This window comes from Vanessa tameamea, chromosome 6 (assembly GCF_037043105.1).
Source record: "Vanessa tameamea isolate UH-Manoa-2023 chromosome 6, ilVanTame1 primary haplotype, whole genome shotgun sequence".
NCBI lineage: Eukaryota > Metazoa > Arthropoda > Insecta > Lepidoptera > Nymphalidae > Vanessa > Vanessa tameamea.
The window spans coordinates 11,224,619-11,245,718 of NC_087314.1; the positions used below are offsets into that span (position 1 = coordinate 11,224,619).

General features: G+C 34.3%; 1 protein-coding gene across 2 annotated transcripts; it reads left to right on the forward strand.

Annotated features, from left to right (window-relative positions):
- The first annotated feature begins 123 nt into the window (after positions 1-123).
- On the forward strand, positions 124-19,124 carry LOC113396435 (5'-3' exoribonuclease 1). 2 transcript variants are annotated; one of them, XM_026634368.2, is made up of 32 exons: positions 124-417; positions 627-853; positions 1,197-1,249; positions 1,339-1,499; positions 1,874-2,038; positions 2,406-2,688; positions 2,761-2,921; positions 3,187-3,291; positions 3,971-4,025; positions 4,110-4,191; positions 4,331-4,523; positions 4,864-5,037; positions 5,593-5,704; positions 6,414-6,592; positions 6,907-7,076; positions 7,943-8,089; positions 8,297-8,364; positions 8,607-8,821; positions 9,071-9,200; positions 9,843-9,970; positions 10,210-10,391; positions 10,518-10,716; positions 10,853-11,124; positions 11,401-11,538; positions 11,711-11,792; positions 12,660-12,743; positions 13,028-13,101; positions 14,581-14,662; positions 14,912-15,022; positions 15,470-15,591; positions 16,518-16,605; positions 17,110-19,124. In XM_026634368.2, the coding sequence occupies exons 1-32, from the start codon at positions 343-345 to the stop codon at positions 17,191-17,193; spliced, it is 4,401 nt and encodes a 1,466-aa protein (XP_026490153.2). In that variant the 5' UTR covers positions 124-342; the 3' UTR covers positions 17,194-19,124. The 2 variants fall into 2 exon arrangements, with proteins under 2 accessions (XP_026490153.2, XP_026490157.1); XM_026634372.2 differs by lacking the exons at positions 14,581-14,662; positions 14,912-15,022; positions 15,470-15,591; positions 16,518-16,605; positions 17,110-19,124 and adding an exon at positions 13,554-13,631 and having other exon boundaries at positions 126-417.
- The last annotated feature ends 1,976 nt before the right edge of the window (positions 19,125-21,100 follow it).

Genomic DNA, 21,100 nt, shown 5'->3' on the forward strand with positions numbered 1-21,100 from the left:
CGGAAGAACCTAAAATCAATCTCTATCTATTCACTACCTACTAATAGTGCCTGTCTGTCACTATCAATTCTTATTTCTTATCTGTGAAAAATAACCAATTTTCTACTGGTGAAGCAAATCATTTTTAATTTTTTAATAATTTTATTGTCTTAATATTCGTTGCTATCTTCGATAACATTATTTTCTTCATGTTGAAAAAAACAAATAAAAATATTATTGTTACTATCAGACACGGTTTTAAACTGAATGATCGATAACTTAATATTGGAACTAGGTTACCCTATTAAGAGTTTAGATTCGTGATAATTTAATTTTTCGGATTTTTGCTGAAATTTTAATACAATGGGAGTACCAAAATTCTTTCGATACACCAGTGAAAGGTATCCGTGCCTTAATGAGTTGGTTAAACAATATCAGGTACGTTGATTTCATAATTTCAATAATGTTATATTATGTAGTTTTTATAATTGAAGTGATTTTTATTATTGTAAGTCAACATGTTTTGGATGAATGAAAAAAGCTTGATTATTGTACTTAGGTCAAATTGATTACTAATTTGTCTATACTTTTATTAAAATACCCTACCAATCTTAAACTTTAACATTGTTTCACAATATTCTTTTCAGATACCGGATTTTGACAACATGTATTTGGATATGAATGGAATCATACACAACTGCTCCCATCCAGATGATTCTAACCCTCATTTTCGAATCACTGAAGAAAAAATATTCAAAGATATCTTCCATTATATTAGTATTCTATTTCAAATAATTCGGCCTAAGAAATTATTCTTTATGGCTATTGATGGTGTAGCTCCAAGAGCAAAAATGAATCAACAGAGAGGAAGAAGGTAAAATTATTTTACTTTGTTTTTCTTTATTGGTACTCTACTTGAGATTAGTATCAATCCTGAAATGTAAGTTTTATGTGCTTTATTAGTGTTTATAATTCACAATATGCTGGTCAGGGAAGTTGTGTTACATATGAGAGATTTGCCTGATTAAAACTTTTATAAAATGTGCGTGATGCATTGTACAACCTATTCTGGATCTTGAATTCTTTCGAAGAAGGCTTTTACCTAGTCGTGGCACTTTTATTCTCTTTTTTTTTTATTTTGTACATAGTTTAATTATTAATATATCCATATTTATATTTTAAAAGTTTCATTTATATTTTTGTTTTTTATTTTATAGATTTAGATCAGCAAGGGAAGCTGAAAGCTTAGAAGAAAATGCAAAAGCAAAAGGTATTACAATCTTTTTAAAGTTTCATAAGTATGAATGTGAGTTTACAGACATTAAAGTATAGCTACAAGGCATTTAATTCTTTTTCCAGGTGAAGTACTACCTACTGAAAAGAGATTTGATAGTAACTGTATCACACCAGGAACAGTATTTATGGCTCGTTTACATGAACAGCTCAAATATTTTGTCAAGGATAAAATCTCAACTGATCCATTGTGGTCAGATGTCAAAGTTGTATTATCTGGTCATGAGGTGAGTGTATTGTAGTTAATAGAAATAATAGACTATTAATAGTTTTATATAAAAAAGAAGAAAACAAACAATAGAGTATTATATATTTATTATACATTAGATAGTTCTTAAATATCTAAAAAAATCAATATAATTTTATACAAATCTATTATAATTTAGTTATACTAAATAATATTATTATTATTATTATAAAACTGTAACATTAATTTATGTATGTATAAACATATATATATTCTAGATAAAGAAACTCCTCATGAACTAATTGACTCATGTAACAATTAATATTTATGATCCAAAAATTTAAGGCTGCTGCTTAATTATTAAATTAAGTTTTTATATATATTTTTTAATTTTACTTTTATTTTATTTAACAGACCCCTGGTGAAGGAGAACATAAGATAATGGATTATATTCGTTGGTCTCGGTCCCAGCCCGATTATAATCCAAACACACGTCATTGCCTCTATGGCTTAGATGCAGATCTCATTATGCTGGGCATGTGCACGCATGAACCACACTTTGCATTATTGAGAGAGGAAGTGAGTTTATTTGATTATAGTGAGAATAATTTATGTCTTAAATTATTCTAGTGTACATATGTAAAGTACTAATTGTAGTATTTGTGTATTAGCAAAATTTTAATTGCTTATTTTCTTTGTAATCTGTTAGTTTTATACATTTATGTTAAAACAAACAAAATCAAACAAATGTAATATTCTTTAGATGTTATTTTCCCATCCATGGACTAGTATTCATCACAATGAATACTACAGACAATGAGAATGATTGTGAGGAATCTTGTGAGATTCCTCACAATCATTCTCATTGTCTGTTAAAATTGTTTCATAAGTTCAGTTAAAATAAATCTTAAAAATACACAAATAAAATAAGGTGCAATTTTTACAGGTAAAATTCGGAAGAACGACACAACGTTCAACAAGTCCTGAAGAAACAAACTTTTATCTTCTCCATTTATCTTTATTAAGAGAATACTTAGAGCAAGAATTTATATCTATTAAGGACAAGTTACCTTTCGAATATGATATAGAAAAAATAGTCGATGATTGGGTGCTGATGGGCTTCCTAGTTGGCAATGATTTTATACCCCATTTGCCAAATATGCATATCAGCAATGATGCATTACCTCTTTTATATAGTACATATATGACTGTTCTCCCAACTTTGAATGGTATGTTAGAAACTCTGCAATTGTATCTTTAAAACCTGTATTACGACATTTATGTTTTATACCTATTTCAAGGATATATAAATGAGGCGGGAGATCTACATTTAGAAAGATTTGAGATATTCATGCAGGAATTGGCAAAGATAGATAAGGAGAAATTTCAAGATACATATGCAGATCTCAAATATTTCGAAGCAAAGACTGGCAGAAGACCGAATGCTATGGAGAGAAAGGAGGTTTGTAGAAAAAGTTTTATGTGAAATATGTTTTAATTACTGTGACGAACAAAACTTCAAACCTACAAATTTTTAAGACCAAGTAGTAACATTATTTTGCAATATATTTATATGATATTTTATTTGAATTTTTATATATATAACAGCTATTCCAGAGTCACACAAATACTTATAAATGAAATAAGCTATTGTTTTACAAAAACGGATAATATTGTAACTAGTTACTATGTAAATAGATATTTATTTTTAAAATTTATTCTCACAGTATAAACCAAACAATGATGAAACATTTAATGTAAATGTTGAAGACATAAAGGCAAACAAACCTGATGACGAATTGCAAGCTCTGATAAATGCTACGCAAGATATGGTAAGTGTAATTTTATCATTATGATGAATCTCAAAGTAGTTCAAAGCTTTCATAATTATAATGATAAATAAATAAGTAACTATAGAGCAAAAGTGGCTGGTTGTCTAATAAGATTTATATTTGTTCCACCCATCTCGCATATGGACAAATACTTTATCATGCAGTCTACACAATGCACCGAAAATCGTGATAGTAATTAATTGTTAAGATATTTAAGCAAACTGTTCTTTGATTACAAACGAACTTAGGTACTGAATGGTACAAGAGTTTGAAATTATTAAGAAAGATAAACATCATCATAAGAATTATGAATTAGTTATTACATTATAACCAGATTCTGTCAGAGTACAGAATTATATGTGGAACTACATTGTGGGCGATCAATTAATCAATTTTGTTCAATGTAGAAATTTTTGTAAATAGCAAACATAAGTCAGTTTGTTGTAGTTGAAAATACAAAAAATATATCCTACTACAAAAACATGTAAAATATGTTTGAGAGAAATTATCAGTAAGAAACAGATCTTTTTATATATAAAAACTGTAAATAAACTCCTAACATTTATTTTCGACCTTGTTCGATCTTGTTCAATTTTTTTTTCAAGTTTTTTTAAATATAAAACAACAGCTCATAAAATGAACCAAGAGTAATTATACTTTTCTATCTCTTTCAAAATAGCTTATGGATGACATGGATGGAAATCTGGACTCTGACTATGAAGAGACAAGTGATGGTAAATAAATGCTAAACATAGCATAGATATGTTGATTTATAAATCTGTGTAAACTTTAATAGATATTTGTTTTCAATTTTATAGAGGAAGCAAATATCGAAATGGAGTTTATATTACACAAGAAAGATTATTATATGAATAAATTGGACTATTCTAAAGTAACAGAGTAAGTACAAGTTAACAGTTAATACCAAAAAGGACATAAGATGCATGAAAATGGTTTCCAGAAAAATCTAAAGTCTTGCATTAATTAGGCTTAGATAAATAAATATTAAAAGATAATTATAATAATGTTTGCTTTTTAGTGAAGTATTAGCAGATCAAGCAGAAGGCTATGTAAGAGCCATACAATGGAATCTCTTCTATTACTACAAGGGTTGTCCGTCGTGGTGTTGGTACTATCCACACCATTATGCTCCATACATTTCAGACATAAAAGGATTTAAGGATCTTAAGATAGAATTCGAACTTGGTGAACCTTTCAAGCCTTTTGAACAAGTAATAAAAACGATTTTATATCTATGTTAAACACTTACACCGATTAGAAATATGAAAGTAACTCTGTCTGTTTATTACCTCACTTCAGTGATCGGGATCCGGATCCGGGATCAGTGTTGAAGGAACAGCTGTTACAAATAGACATAAATGTGTTTGGTTATTTTAATAAATCAAATACAATGTAAAATCAAAGTCTTAGCTAATTTTGCCCACTCATAAAAATAAATAAATAAGTTAAAAGTGATTACTTTTTAACTATACAATTTCTATACCAGTGCTATTTTCAAAACTAAGTGTTTTATTTAAATAATAAAGATGAATAAAATACTGCTCATTGCAGCTTTTAGCGGTGCTGCCAGCTGCAAGCAAACATTTACTTCCATCGCCGTTCCATGATCTGATGACAGATGAAGATTCTCCTATCGTCCACTACTACCCTGTGCTTTTCGAAACTGACCTCAATGGCAAAAAGAACAGTTGGGAAGCTGTAGTTCTGATACCGTTCATTGATGAGGCAAGTCCTGATTTGAATTGATAATAAACTTTACTTAGCAACCTAGATACTTATTACTGTGTTACAGTATGAGAGAATAAGCCAGTGTAAATACAGGCTTAATGTCTTAAACCGCATTGACGGTTTAAAATTGATATATCCTTTTGCTATTTGTCTCCGGGTGTCTTTGATCTATGTAGTTTAAACTGCGGATAACAGCTTGTCTGACATAATCGTATGTAATTGATTTGATGATGCCCACGACATAATACGGTGCTCAAGTCTGTGCGCAAACACAGCAGCACTCTATTCCCTCTTTCTCTCAAATCCGATTGGACAGAGAGAGTTCACGACCAACTTCAAAATTTTGGATTGGTACTGAGATTTTTTTGAGAGATTAACACAATAACTTTTGGACGGGGGTTTGAACCCAAGACCTCGGGGCTCATAAGTTAGTAACTAAACTGACGAGGCCGTCTAGTTGATATGACAATTCGTAAATAACTGTATCACAATACCGAATGTAATAATAAACAATGCATATTATTTATTACATACTAAATCATGTGTTTTTAGACAAATCTTCTATCAGCAATGGCTCCTTGCTACCAAAGATTAACAGAAGAGGAACTGAAACGCAACACACACGGGCCTATGCTTGTGTATACCAGGACTACAGAAAATTTAGGTAGGTTGAAATTAGTTTTTAGTAAGAACACTCATCAATTTTTTTTCTTCAAGTTGCATACTTTGAGAAGCCGTATTTTGATTATGGCATAATGTATTTAAAATCTTTGTAGTATTTGGCGCATTGACTGTTAATTGCAAGAAAATTAACAGTATTTTTATCAGGGAATTATAAAGGAACTATTTTAAAGACCATAACTTGTGGGCAAAGCGACAAAGCTTAAGTCCGTCTGGGTTATCACACTTCACATATTCTATTGCGAAACAGCAATATTTAGTAATGATATGTTCCGGTTTGTAGGGTGAGTGAGTCAGTGTTACTACAAGGAAAGGGGACAAAAAATTAAGATACTATAGTTTCTAAGCATGTCGGCGCATTGGCGACGTAAGGAATGTTTAATATTAATTACAGCGCCAATTTTTTAGGTCTATGGTGTGACCACTTATTACCTAAGATGGCCCATTTGACCGTCCACGATGATATTTTCTATAAAATAAATGTACTACCCTGTACACTTGATGTCATAGTTTTCCATGCACTGGTATGAATTACTGTATGGAAACTCGAAAAGGATCTATTGTCCTTTGTGTTTAACTGCTTTTATAACTAATCTTCACAGACTTTTTTCAATAATCTATTCATTTGCTAATATTAAGATAATTAAATAACGTAACGAAAAAGTTTATGTTAAAATTTTATTTAATTGCAGGTCCAATAATTGCTCCAGATTATTTCTCACCCATAGCTGAGAATCACGCCAAAGAAATTGCAGTCTGGCGAACTGAGCTCGATGTTCCTGCTAGCGAGCTCAAGAGAGGAATGTTGCCCAATGTGGACAGAGAGTTGTTGTATCCTGGCTTCCCCACCATGAGGCATTTGAAATACAAGGTATACAGTTGAATAAAGTTAATAAGTTGCTATAAAAAGCTAGTTTGGTAACATGAATTTTTATTAATAAGCTTTTTTGTGTAAAGGTAAATTGCTGTACTATCATTGATATATGTATTTATAAACAGAATATACTTTGTTTCTGTGTTATAATTGATAAATGAATCTCTCAACGGAATGGTCTTTAGATTTATAAACATTTAAGACTAATTTGCTGTACATTAATTTGTTCGAAGGATTTTGAGTAAGTTTTTCATACCATCAGAATATTATTAGTTATTAAAATTTAACGTATTTATTTTTTCGTATTCCAGACGAGTCTAAAGAAATGCAAAGTGAAAGTTTTCGATCAACCATCTCGTAACGAGAGTATGATAGTGGAAATAATTCCAACCGAAACCACAGACCCGCTCCTAGAAGACGCTGCTCGGAAGCTCCTGGGCAAGATCATATGGGTCGGCTGGCCGCATCTGACACAGGCCAAGTGAGTCTATGTTAATCAAAAATGCTTTTTTCCGTTTTATGTCTTTATTGTTCACCACACATTCACAAAAGATCTATTCCGATGGAGACTGTGCGTGTAAGTTCTAGTCGATTTACGACCACGGTGCAACTTTACTATTTTGACTAACTTAAAACTCATTCATAAATGTTTGTATACATTTCCATTAAATTCACACAGGCGCTAATATCAAAGAGTAGCCACTTGCACAAAATATCTTATGATATTTGCGTCTCACACTACTGACTAGAGTGGACCCTCTGTCCAAGTTTGCACTCTACGCGCAGGACCAAAATCTTTAATAGGCTATTTGAAAATGCAACGAAAAATAAAGTGTCAATTATTGTAATCAGTATAAGTTTAAAAATGGTTATTTATCAACGAAAGTTGAAAATAATAATTAATTTATTCAAAAATCCATAAATAAAAATGCATTTTTTAAACGTTTGTCACGTGACACAAAACGCTCCCGATTGGTCGGGCTTATGATGACGTCACTTGTTTATTGACCTCGTTTGCCTACTATATGAACCACAGATTACAATACAGGCAAGTGACGTCACCGACCCCATTGCAGCGCCATATTGTCTAAAGTAGCGTTATCGCGGGCTATTTAAATATGGACTCTTTATTTTGATATTTTTCAGCAAATATGTACTAGAATTAAAAAAGACAACTTTTACTGGGTTCCTTAACCTCTACTGAATAATACAAAATGCATTTTAAAAACCAGTCAAATAGCCTATTGGTTTCCTAGACACTGGCTTGCAGATAAATATCTGGACACAACAATTCGTATGTTGCCAAGAATACATCATATATGTAACTATATGTATATTAATTTGCAGAGTGATATCAGTATCGAATGAGAAATTGCGTCTTCATCACATCGACAAGCAGAACAACAACCTGGACGGCGTCAGCTTCTCCACGGAGCCCAATGTAGGCAACCTACACAAACAGTGGATATCTGAGCGGTCCACCATTATTGAACAGTATGTATTCGATAAATTCATTTGGTATTATAGCATTAATATATTGTATTCATTGAATTGGTACTGTAATATACTGATATATAATATTGTGATTGGAGAACGACAATTTTATTCTACTGATAAAAGACTGAAAATAATTAACTGATGAAAATAATGAAAAGTTTCTTGTATTTATTAAGAATAAAACCATTTTGTTTCCTCTTACAGCAACATGAATCGTCTTGGCATAGAATTAGGAGAAGTCAAAGTTATAGTTCATGCTCTTAATTTGAAAGGTAAGATAGAATATTTGTATGACACAAATGTTACTTTATTTTCTTCTTTATAATTTTGGCCTTGATACATCGTCAGTGTATCAAGGATAAGAAAACTTGCTCTAGCAATTCGATATTTTACTTATATATAAATATAGAATACCTGGTTTATTCTAAGGAAAACTTTCTTACTTAAAATAAACAAAGTTTTGAGATGTATCATAATGATGTTCGTTGCCGATGGTTTGATGAATGATTTCCAGGCTACAAGTACGTGGTGGAGGACAACGTGAGCATGGCGCTGGAGGAGCAGTGGTGCACCGTGAGCTGCGGATACGCGCTGCAGGCCACGCTGGCCACGCTGCCGGGCGCGCAGCAGCGCCCGCCCGCCCGCTACCTCACGCCGCAGCAGGCCTACCCGCCCGGCGACCAGGTCTTCCTGCTGACGCAGGGACAGTACTACGGCTGTCTCGCAACCGTGAGTGATAAAACCTTTTTTTTTTCATTTTTACCCAGATTATTAGTACTCGAATCAAAAATATGATTTCAATTCCCGGATACTATAGAAACAAACAAACCCAGTAATAGCTGCGACGTTTCATAGTCACAGTGATCGAAATAAATACCAAGATACTCCTAACAACGGCTCACGGTGGTTCAAAGTATCGCCGGGCCCGTCGGAGGGAGTCTCGTGTAAGAGTGAGTGAGAGCCGGCGCGGCTGTGCAGGTGGTGAGCGCGGACACGCAGCGCAGCGGGCGCATCAAGGTGTGCGTGCGCGAGCGGCCCGAGCCGCGGCCGCGCGCGCAGCCCGCCGCCTGCGCCTACCGCGCCGCGCACCACGCCGCCGCCGCCTGCGGTGCGTGCCCTCGCCTCCCGCGGACTGCGATACCTTATTCATCTTCGATACGATTTGCCCCTAGCTCTGCTATGTCGTGCCCCACATTCGGTTCCTGATTAATATTTCTTGAGCACGACACGCAATATTATTTACTTAATTAATATTAGTTCCAAAGGCGCGAAAACGACTTCGCCAACATTCAAAACGCTATTTTTTACGAATCCCTAGTGAATACAATAGATTATATTTTTATTTTGCGACCAATTAATCGTGATATAATTCGTCGCCACCTAAATGTCCAATTCAATGCAAAAGTTGTTTAGTTGTCTTTACCATTGAAATAGGCTTTAGAGCCGTTGCAGGTGCATGTTGCACCTCAATTCTGGCCGACCATAACCCATTGATATATTCAACCGTAAGCGAAGTAGTTCTTATACATTTATAGTTTATATAGTTGTCACACATAAATGTCATATAATATTTCTGCATTACTTATTCTCGGTTCAGAATGGAGGACACAACACCCCAAGCCTTATTATTCAACGACTATACTATAACTGATTCATAGTAACGATACTTAAATACTGAAATAAAATTTACCGACTCGACAAAATAGTATCTTCTAGAAAGTAAAATATATGACGAAATATATATTTTTAGGTATATCGACTCAGATGTTGTCTCGCATAACGGGAACTGTACTGGTTGTTCTGGGCGAACGAAACGACTTGCCTACTGAGGGGCAAAGCAAGGTCAACGTGGGACTAAACCTTAAGTTTAATAAAAAGGTACGTATACCAATATAAGAGATATATTTTATACATAAACTATGTTTTATAGATTTTATGATGCTTGTCATAGATACGTGTATCGATTATGTAAACTGATTATTCTTTATTTCATAAAGTAGTGCGTAGTTATGTACTCTTATGCGTGTACTTCTTTGACTTAAATAAAAATAGTTTTTAATCACATGCAGATTAATCACAATAAAAATAATAGTATTAATAAGATGTGATATACACAGAACCAGGAAGTGTCGGGATACACGCGTCGTTGCAAGCTGAGCAACTCGTGGCTGTACTCGGAGCGCTGCGTGAGCCTCGTCAAGAACTACGCGCAGCAGTTCCCCGACCTCTTCGACAAGCTCGCCTACTCGCCCAGCTGCGACGTGTACTTCGAGAGCGATCTCTGGCCGCAGGAAGTCGGGTAGGGCGTCGAGGATATAAGACCTCCATGAGTAATTTTTCAATCGGAGATTCAGTCTCGGTTTGACGTGTCGTGTTAGTAAAATATTAGATATACGTCTCATATATGTATAACATCGGTCGGCAGGAAGGACAAGCCGCAGGACGTGGTCCAGTGGCTGAAGAGCCAGTCGCACTGCGCGGCGGCGCGGCGCGAGTGCGGCTCCGACGCGCTGGAGCCCGAGGAGATGCGCGCGCTGTGCGACGACCTGCAGCGGCAGCTGCAGCTGCTCGAGGGGCAGGAGAAGAACGTCACCTTGCACGTCAAGTGGAACCTGCTCTACAAGGTTCAATTTAAATATACGTGGATACAATCGGTCGACGAGAGGTTAATCCTTTTAAGCCGGTCTATATCCTGATTACCACGCCGTGTGGGAACCGTAGAGGCGGAGTCGGGTGGTGTAGCGTTCGCATGGCTTGCAGCCGGAGCTGCAGCTGGGCAGCGCGGGCGCGGAGGCGGCGGGCGCGTGCCGGCTGTACGACCGCGTGGTGTGCGCGGCGGGCGCGGGGGGCGCGGGCGGCGCGGGGCTGGCGGGCGCGCGCGGCACGGTGACGGCCGTGCTGCGCGCCGCCGCGCACAACACGGTGCGCCTGGCCGACCGCCTCAACGCGCAGCCCGCCTACCAGGTCATGCTGGACGAGCCGTGCGCCGCCGCGCACACCGAGGACCTCTTCCCGGAGCCGCGCTTCTACAGGTACCGCTTCGCCCGAGCCCCACAGGCGGCCGATTGCCGTTGAGTTACACTTTGTTTTTCTCCCGTTTGCCTGTTATTGTCTCTATGAATGATAAAAAAAAGTAGTTTTTATTGAATTAATGAACACGTACCTAAACCACCAACTAACGTGCTAATGCTAAAACTAAAATGTCACGTTAGGCAAATGCTGCGAATGAAAAAGAAGTTTTGTTTAAAAGTATTGTTTATTTCAAATTTTAAAATGCTACTTTAAGTTCGATACGATTCTACAATCAGAATGCTACCTCACAACCTGCTGAACATATCGTACGGGCGGAAGCTGCGCGAGGCGGTGAGCGAGACGGAGCCCTTCAACTACGGCCCGCCCACGGTGCTGCGGCGCGACGGACAGAACTCCGCCTTCGCGAGTTACAGGTGCCGCGAAACAAACCACTTTATCATTTCGATCGAATACATGCATTTCACAAGATTATTTAAAATTAAATGTTATATTTAAAATTATATTCTTCTAAAATCTTTAATTTAATAATTTGCGATTGACTTTAAGATCAAATGAAATCTAATGTTGATTGCTCGTGTTTCGCAGTCCCCCGAGAGAACTAAAGACTCCTGTCGCAGAAACACGGACTAACGCAACTAACAACAATGTCACTAATGGGCCACCACAGGTACATTTTACATTTCCATATTATTTTTTAACTAAGAAAAATTAAAATAAACAACTTCTGGAGCAAATTAAAACGTTAATACAATTATACAAGAACATTCCTATTATTAGAAAATACCTACTAACTCCTTGTGCTAAAATATTTTCTTTCAAATTATTAGCAATGTTTACCTTCATCCATAGACAATGACACTGTTAGAGGTGAAAACCATTCTTACACCGTCTTTATGCCCAACCAGAGTCTAGTCTTTATTCAGTATAGAAGTATTTACGACTGTCAAAAAAAAATATCTAAGACCAGTTCGGAAACAAATAATATGATTTAAGACCTTATATAATTGTTCCTGTAATTATCTCAACCATTTACAATCGGGACATAGCATTAAAAAGTATAATGAAATAAAACTTATAATAGTTTTGCCAATTTGCTTAGCAGTAAGAAATAGTGCCGAGTCAAGAAATTTAAATTATCTTACGATGACAATCATAACTATTGTCTATGACCCATTTTACTTTAACTTATAATTATTCTGTTTTCCCTTCGATTCTTTACGCGACAAACTCAAAAACTACCAAACGGATTTTTATACGGTTTTTACTAATGGATGGAGTGATTCATGAGGAAGGTTTGGGTGTATTATTCATAAGTTTTTGTAAATAATTGCAAGGACTTAAGATGCCTTATATATTGAATACTTGTAAATAATTGTTCCAATGAAAATCGATATACGGAGTAATTTTGAAGAGTACTAAATCGAAAAAGATAAGTTGTTACGTCAACTAAACACGGTACAGTCCTGAACTAGTATAATTAAACTATTAATGTAATAATAGTAATAATAATTATACATATTTTTGAATATTTTAGCCGCAGGACAACGCTACAAATCTACTTAGAAGCTTGCTGAAGATAAGCGAAAGTGAAGCTGAAGCCAGCAAAAAGAACCACAAGGTACATATTTCTACTATATAGATTACAAGTGCTTTGGATATCATACATAATTACTCGATGAATAAGAATATAAAATATATCTTCCAAAATTAATATTCTATGTACAAACTAAAAAATTATATAACTATGTAATATTTTGTATCCCTGACTACGTATGAAAAATTTCATGATGATCGGTTGCGTATTTAAAACGCGAAATCGTTACAAACTCACTTTGACATATACAATATTTGTTAGAATATTAACTTTTATTAAATAATTATAATAACCGTCTTAATGTACAGATACAAAATCATCAAGAACCAAACTCGAGTTGGCGCATTAAAAACGACTACCCGGCCACTTCCTCGCCGAACAAGTGAGTTATAATATATATTATTCATAATTATAAGATGGTTATAAACTATGACTTTAATAATACAATGTCAGTAGGGAATCTAAATGAAATATTAAAAAAAATAAACATTTCGGCAAACGTTTGTTTTTAGATTGGTATTGAATATTACTTTTCCAACAGGATATCTTTTATTGTATATTTATTATAGTATAGAATCATATGAATATTGAGGATCATGTGTAAGGAAAACACTTTACAAACTTTTATTTTTATTATTATAACAGTATTAGGTCAAAATGTAATAACTTACATTTTTGCAGCACACACACACACACACACTAAGGCTTAATATACACACTAAAATATATATTATTAAAAATGTACAATTATTAATCTTGCACACAGCGGGGACACCCGATAATAGACCCATAGAAAATATTATATAGATATTAGTATTAATAATAAAAAAGTAGTAATGTTTCATGCAGCGTTAATCATCTGTTCTGGAATTTGTTTTCTGGGTAAGAAGTAATGAAAACGTAATTTATTTGAATATTCCCGCTTTTTATTTAGAGGTTATTATTTGTAGTAGGAATTTTTATAGTAACTACAAACTGAAACCAATGCCTGCGGAAATCTATTTTTTTTTTTAATGATTTGTGTCCCATGGAATGTCACTTTCTAATTTAAATTTGGAAGAAGTTTATCCAAAATATAAGTTTGTATATAGTATTGTATCTGGATATTTGCACTTTAATATTTTTAGGTTTGTAGTATATCAGCAAATTAGCAATTTACTTTTTGGTAGGATTGTATGAAAACCCGTCTCGGTAGCTCATACCCTTTTTTTACTATAGAAAGTAAGCAATGCACCACCTCGCATGAACGGTACAAGTCTTTAATATTTTGCATAGAGCCAATGATAATGGCACGATAATGACCCAGTGACTTTCAATTGTCCCTTTACATTATATTAAGATTAGACTGAAATAAACTATTTTTAATAACTTTTTTAATTAGACTGACATCTTAAATTATTCGGTATGAGCAACGGTTTCTTTACGGTTCGGCTTATAAATTACGTTTGTCTAAAAAAGTAACGCAAGAAAACACGCACCCTGCTTACTTATATCATGACCCAAAATACTAGTTATACTAAAGGTATGCTTTAGCTTTCATCAGAAACATTAAAGGCTAATAGAGGCTAATCATCTAGTTATTTTACTTTACACTTGTAGCCGACATTTGCAACTGATTATTTCACAATCGTTACACCTGCATACATATTTACGAATTCTACTTAGCATATCTCGTTTAACTCTCATTACGATCAAAATGTTGCACAATTTAATACAATGAAAATATTATTTACATCGATGCTTTGCAATTGGCTAATGGTACTCAAAGGTATCGTTTGACGTCACGTGTGTCCCGTTCCATTCCCATAGGGCCTATCCTAACAACACAGGAACAATAACAATACATACTTTTGTCGTACAGGCCTCAACAACAGAATTGGCGTAAAGATTACTCATACAATCGACCACAGCCGTACAAAGAGTGGACGAACTCCACGTACAAGGTAAGCTCGAAGAGTAATTTAAAATAGCTTGGCTTTTATGATAATGTTTGCCAGCTATAATGGAATACTCAGCGTTTATAACTTCACACTCCTTTTACAAGCTACTACTTAATTTCACTTCGGCAGATTTAATAAATGTTTGTCTTAGACAGGAGTATCAGTTATAATTTTTTTTATTTAAGTTTTGTGATATGGCAAGAGCCGTCCTCCGGTCAGTCTAGTCCGCTCTAATAAGCGCCGTTCCCGCAGCCGGCGGGCGCGCTGCCGCCGTTCCCGAGCTTCGTCCCGCCGGAGTGCGTGTTCCCCGCGCACCTGCCGCCGCCCGCCTGGACGCAGGCGCCGCCGCCGCCGCCGCCGCAGGTCTCGTATGCGCCCTGATATTCGGTCGCTTGTTTTAATAGTAATATCCGCGTCATTTTTGCACCTCTCGATCTCATGAAATATGCAAGTAAATAAGGAGTCCCTCTGGGGGCACTGGGGCACTAAAAAATTCAAACTAAACTGATTTTGCTATTAAACTTAAACGACAAATATTGAAGCGTTTTTTTTCTACACTTTTTAAATCTTTACATAATTTTCCTTACATTGTAATTCGAGATGAAGTAAACGAAATAAAAGTTTATTGAGATGCCTGAAATTAGTATTGTCCTTTTGGTACGGACGTGACAAATAGAGTTCGAATTATATTATGCGATTAATATATTCGCAAATCCCCTACTCTTGAAAAAAAAATATAATATATTATACCCACTTACTTGCAAATTTTGTTAGAAGTTGTATTTGTTACTTTACAATTATTATCAACAGGATATAAAAACGATCCCGCTTCCAAGTCAATCGATAGTCAACACGGGAGTTCCTCCGAGTACCAACAGTGCGGATAAATTGAGCAACCCGTTCGTCCCACTACAAGTGCAGACGTGCCAACGGTGAGTTATTAGTTTGTATGGTACAAAATCGAACTCTCCAATCACTAATAAGTATTCCTGATGGAGGTGAAAGCGAGCCAGTGTAAAAATATCTTAGAACCCGTAGTTTGGCGCATTGACGGTCCAAGAAGCAGTTATAGATACGTTTGACAATGTCTGTATGGATACAACTAATTATCCGGTAACCTATTTGCTCGTAAGACTTCCTTTAATTAAATACGTATTTAAAAAAAAATACATTTTTTTTCACCTTTAACACCCATAATGTTTAATAATAAATTTGAATACTTCGATACTTCTCTATTCTTCTAACTGATGTCCACCCTGAGTAGCTAGAGATACTTGACAACAAGCGACTAAACATCGAAGAGTGAAGACAAGTGTTTACTCTTCAAAGCGTCGATTAACGATAAAAGTTTTACTCGGTAATTGTCCTGACGTAATACTAAGAATTTGAGGAAAATTATTATCTTTTCATTTTATCATTTCAATAATCAAAAACTTCAAGACATACATAGTAGTGTAGTCACTTATCTTGTTTGGCGCCTTATGATTATGACACTATCGAATACATAAACAAAATCACAACTCTAAAATTTCCCGTAATATCAGATAATTTTGAAGTTAGAATTATTAAGTTGGTTTTCAAACTTATTATTTTTTTTAATAAAGTAATTATATTTGCTTTACGTTTTTTTGATTTACGTTACCATATATCCCATATCGTGAACAAAACTAAAAAGGAGGGCGTAGCCCAAGCGGGGTTTTAAAATTTCAACATTCGAGAATAGTCGGATGATTCCTAAGAAGTTCCCGATGCGACTGGGACTCTCACCGGCCACACTATCCAGTAAAATAAAAATGGAATAAGACTCAGTTCATCGAAATTAGTGAAAAATGTTTAGTTAACCCTAAACGGATCGCAGGTCCCGGCGCGCCGACACCGCGGGCTCCGCGCGCCCCGCGCCGAGCGCGCCGCCCGCCCGCGCGCCCGCGCCGCCGCCCGCCGCGCTCGTGAGTCGCCCGCCCCACTTACTTTACTGGGGGCTCCACAGGAGAGGGACCCACCACCACAGACTCCGTCATTTAGTCGAATTATAATAACACTAATAGTAACTGTTGTAAAAGTTATTGATATGATTGAGTAATATATTACTGACCAACCTGACTTACAAGATTGGAAATGTTCAAATTAGTGTGTAAAATAATAATTAGGGGCCCGCTTGCCTTTGTGGCCCCCGGGGCCTCTAGGACTTTAAACAAACACACAAACAAACACACACACGCACGCACGCACGCCCGCACGCACACAATCGGCGATAAGAGAATCGATGCTATATCGACGCGCGGATGGCAAGAAAAAAGCTAGTGATCGCTTTTTGAATACATACGCTTGCCGGGCAATTGCAATGTCCATAGCTATTTACCACTACTCAAGCTTATTTGTTCAATCTTTTCAGTTCTTGAGAGTAAATTGATGCATTGTAGCAAATTAAAATGTTTGTCTCGTTTTTTAAGATTCCGCAACAACAGACCACATCGAGACCTCAAAGGAAGAAGAAACCGAGAATAGCAGCGAACCTTCCCTTCCAGATGGACTAAGTAATAAGTACTGCTCGTTATTTTAATGTTTTAAATAAAATATACATCTTTTAATAAATATATGTCTACAAGAATGTGCATTATGGTGCGTTTCCACAGAAAGACTTGTCAATTTCTGTACTGACATCAGTTTGCAAACAGAAAGTAAACAGAGGTAATATAATATTGTAACCATTTTTGGTGACAACTTGAAGAATTAACACACTTTTCGAAAGTCACCTATTTTCTTTTCGTGGAGACGAAGCTTTATAAGTAGATAGTGAATTTGAACGATATAATTTTACATTGTTAAATCGAATGGTCACCGATCGAGATATGAAAATTGTTAAAAATTAATTATAATTTTTTTTAGTAATATGACATTATTTTAAAATGTAAGTTAATTTTTAAAAATTTTCATATTAAGGTTTTTATCTCATGTTACTGTAACATCTCAGAATGTAATGTACATTATGTAAATATTACGGAGTTGAGTGTTGGGAAAGTCATAGTTCAATGTGAATTTAATTAAGAGTTCCTTATTACTGATTAAGTTTTGTAAGTTTTTTTTTTTATTGTAATAACGTAACGCAGAACACTGTCATCGCGTTTAGATTTGACTCCTGCATTGGCTGCAATATATCGAATGGTTTTTTAAATAATCTAATCAAATCATTTGATTCCTTAAGCTGCGGTATGATTTTTTTTTATAAAAAATTGTTTGCTTCTCAAAGTTGTATTGTTTTAGATAAGTAAGGTACTTGTTTGAAACAGATGACAAGCATTTGATAAAGTATGTTCCTAACTTTTTTTAGTAAGTACAAAACCCCAAGGGTATAGTATGGAACTTGCAACTTTCACATTGCTGGAAACCCTCTGTATCGTTGAGCTACTGGTGCTTAAATGTATATCATAAGTTTAACGATTCATTATTATTATTATTTAAATAGATAAGTGTACGGACGCATTTGCAGCTAGTTGTCAGTGAGGTAACTTTATACGCACATCATTGTGACATAATTAATACATAAAACAACTGTTTATTATCAATTGACCTCTGATCTTCGCTCTAGGTTATCAATATTCAATGCGAGTTCTCAATTACTGTCAACCATATACCGCAATATATTAAATAAATAGTAACCTCCTATATCAACCATATGGTATATAAACTTAAAGTACATATTCCAATATATACTAATAAAATTAATACATATTACTTGGTAACTTTCCGTACAATTAGATAGGTAATATCGATAGCGTGTTTCTGAATGTATTTTTACATAATAATTTTGAAAATTAAGTACATATTGATGTTAGTCGATGTCCATTCCGTAAGTTATATTTTAAAATAATATATAATGCATGTTACGAACTGAACTATTTTTGTAGATCGTGTACTATTTTCGACCAACTTTTCTGTGACGTTTCTGTAGATACTACATACTATGTTTTGAGTACAAAACAATTGTGTACATCAATCGGTACAAATTTTTCTACATTATATAGATATTCGATTTAATTAGATGTAGTTATTGCTGACCTATTCTACGAAACGAAGTTTTATTGCGAGTTTTAAAATTTACTGACCTCGTGCAATTTAAGATGTCCGATTTGACGTACTTATTTGGTGACATTAGAAGTGAATCATTACGTATTTTTGAAATAATAAAAATTTTAATTTAGTTTTAAAGCAAAAGGAAGAATTATTTGGAAACTTAAGCAAGTTTGTTTTTCATTAAATTATGGTTTTGTATTTGATTTTCTATCTATATGAAAAAAATCAATGAAATAAGATTGTAAATCATATTTGAATAATTTAATTGGATATTTTGCTAGGACAATTTTAAAGAAATGAGATTAAAGTTTTTTTCTTTTTAAGAAGTAGTCATAACCTCATATTTTTATTTTAACCATACTGTAAAAGTACAGTCACCTATAAAAACTGAAATCATTTAAGGTTTTTATAGATGATATTACCTTTTTTTGTCAATGCGAAAACAAAATCGATATTCATTTTTATTTAGTATAATTAAAATTTTTCAAATCAGGTATCTTAATTGCGATTACGTGATCATTGTCTTTACTATGTGGAAATATTTTCCTTATGATGTTACTTATGATCGGAATTTATTTATTTCGATAGAACTTTCTTCGTATTAAATTTAACATTATACATAAATATTTATATTGAGGAGAATACATTTGATATTATTGCGTGAACGTAAATATTAAACTATGCATACTTTAACTTTGTTGTCTTCGATGGTTTCGTTTTATAGGAATATGTTATGTGTCAATTTTTTTTATGCCTTTGACAAAGACAATATTTTTTAGTTCGTGGTCTATGTCTGTTTGTGGATTTTTTTAAATCATAAAATTATATTTTTTGAAACTTCACGCAGGACACTATCACCCCATTAGTTATACTGAAAATTAATCAAATGTTTTCGTCGTGTATGTACAATAATCATTTTTTAAAACTTGTTTTCAAGCAAAATGTTACTTAAATAAAGTAAATTCCCCAAAAAATAGTTCGTATTATTTTTATTCTACCTAGTATATGTATTTATACAGTAAGTATTTAAAAATTATGAATACATTGGATATGTTTTAAATTATACCTATTATATTATAAATGGGAAAGTAACTCTGTCTCTGTCTATTTGATACCAAGCAAACTTTAACCCCCAGGAAGGAGATAGACCTTGTATTCAACTAACATAACTTTGTATTTTAAATCTTGGAAAAGAGTAACCGAGTTCCTTGCTGGTTCTTCTCAGTAGAGTCTACATTCCGAACTGGTGGTAGCTTCACTTTATATTGTTTTGTAAAATGACGATTCAAAAGTGGTTGTATAAAGCCTCCTTGAATAAAGTACAATTTGATTTCATTAATCGCATTGTTAGTTTGTTCTTCGCTATTTCGGTCACTAAGAATCTTTTAACAGAAAATGTTTTTTTTTGACACATCAGCTTCTAAACAGCACATATATCTTCCTTATTTTAATAAACTATATCACAGGCTATTTCTATTTAAATTATTTCGATTATGCTAGTATGTGTATGTGTGGAGAAAAAAAGACATATTATGTAGTATTTTTTTAATAATATTATTAGTGTTCACAATCGTTGGTGAACCTAGGTGAATAAATTCAATAACTAGTGGGTCTCCCGCGAAACTTCGCGTATATTCAAAAGATTTTTTAGAAATTTCATTGTAAACTGCATGTCACTTATCTATCTACATTTGGCGCCAAAATTATGAAACCTCGTAATGAAAATTTTAATATCAAGTAGTATACATTAGTTCAGTCAGAATTGAAGTTGTCGGAAACAATTTACTTTAATTTTGTGTAAGTTTTTCATTATTTTTTTTCTTATACAGCCATAGTACCGCTTTTTAATCGGCCAGTAATTTTTCCGCTCTCTAAAATTAGATCTTTGTTCATCATAACTATTTGGTAAACTGCAATCAAGAACCCTCTTAATTTTCTGCACATTTACGGCTGGAGCTCTTCAAAATGAGACCATAACCGATTTTTTATATGCAGCTGTCGTCCCATAATCACTGGGACAAAAATCGGCTTACGCTATTAATATAGTATAAGATCTATCTTAGTGATTTGTAATAGAATATATATGGTTGGTGAAATATATTTTACATTGTGACAGGGCTTTAATTATACTACTATCGTTGTGTTCTGGTTTGAAAGGCGAGTGGGTCTGTGCTACTATAGGCACTAGGAACATAACATCTTAGATCCCAAGGTTGATGACGCATTGACGATCTAAGGAATGGTAAATATTACTTTCAGAGGCAATGTCTACGGGTGATGGTGACCGCTTATTAGGTGGCCCACTTGCCGAACAATGCCATTGGGGTCCAAGATGTTATGTCTATTATAAATTTACTATTTTTTAGAACA

Bases quoted from the DNA above. Each gene is read 5' to 3' on its own strand.
- LOC113396435 (XM_026634368.2), top strand. From the start codon at position 343: ATGGGAGTACCAAAATTCTTTCGATACACCAGTGAAAGGTATCCGTGC. The intron at 1,500-1,873 runs GTGAGTGTATTG...TTTATTTAACAG, and splicing joins TTGTATTATCTGGTCATGAG to ACCCCTGGTGAAGGAGAACA. The intron at 10,392-10,517 runs GTAGGGCGTCGA...ATCGGTCGGCAG, and splicing joins CTCTGGCCGCAGGAAGTCGG to GAAGGACAAGCCGCAGGACG.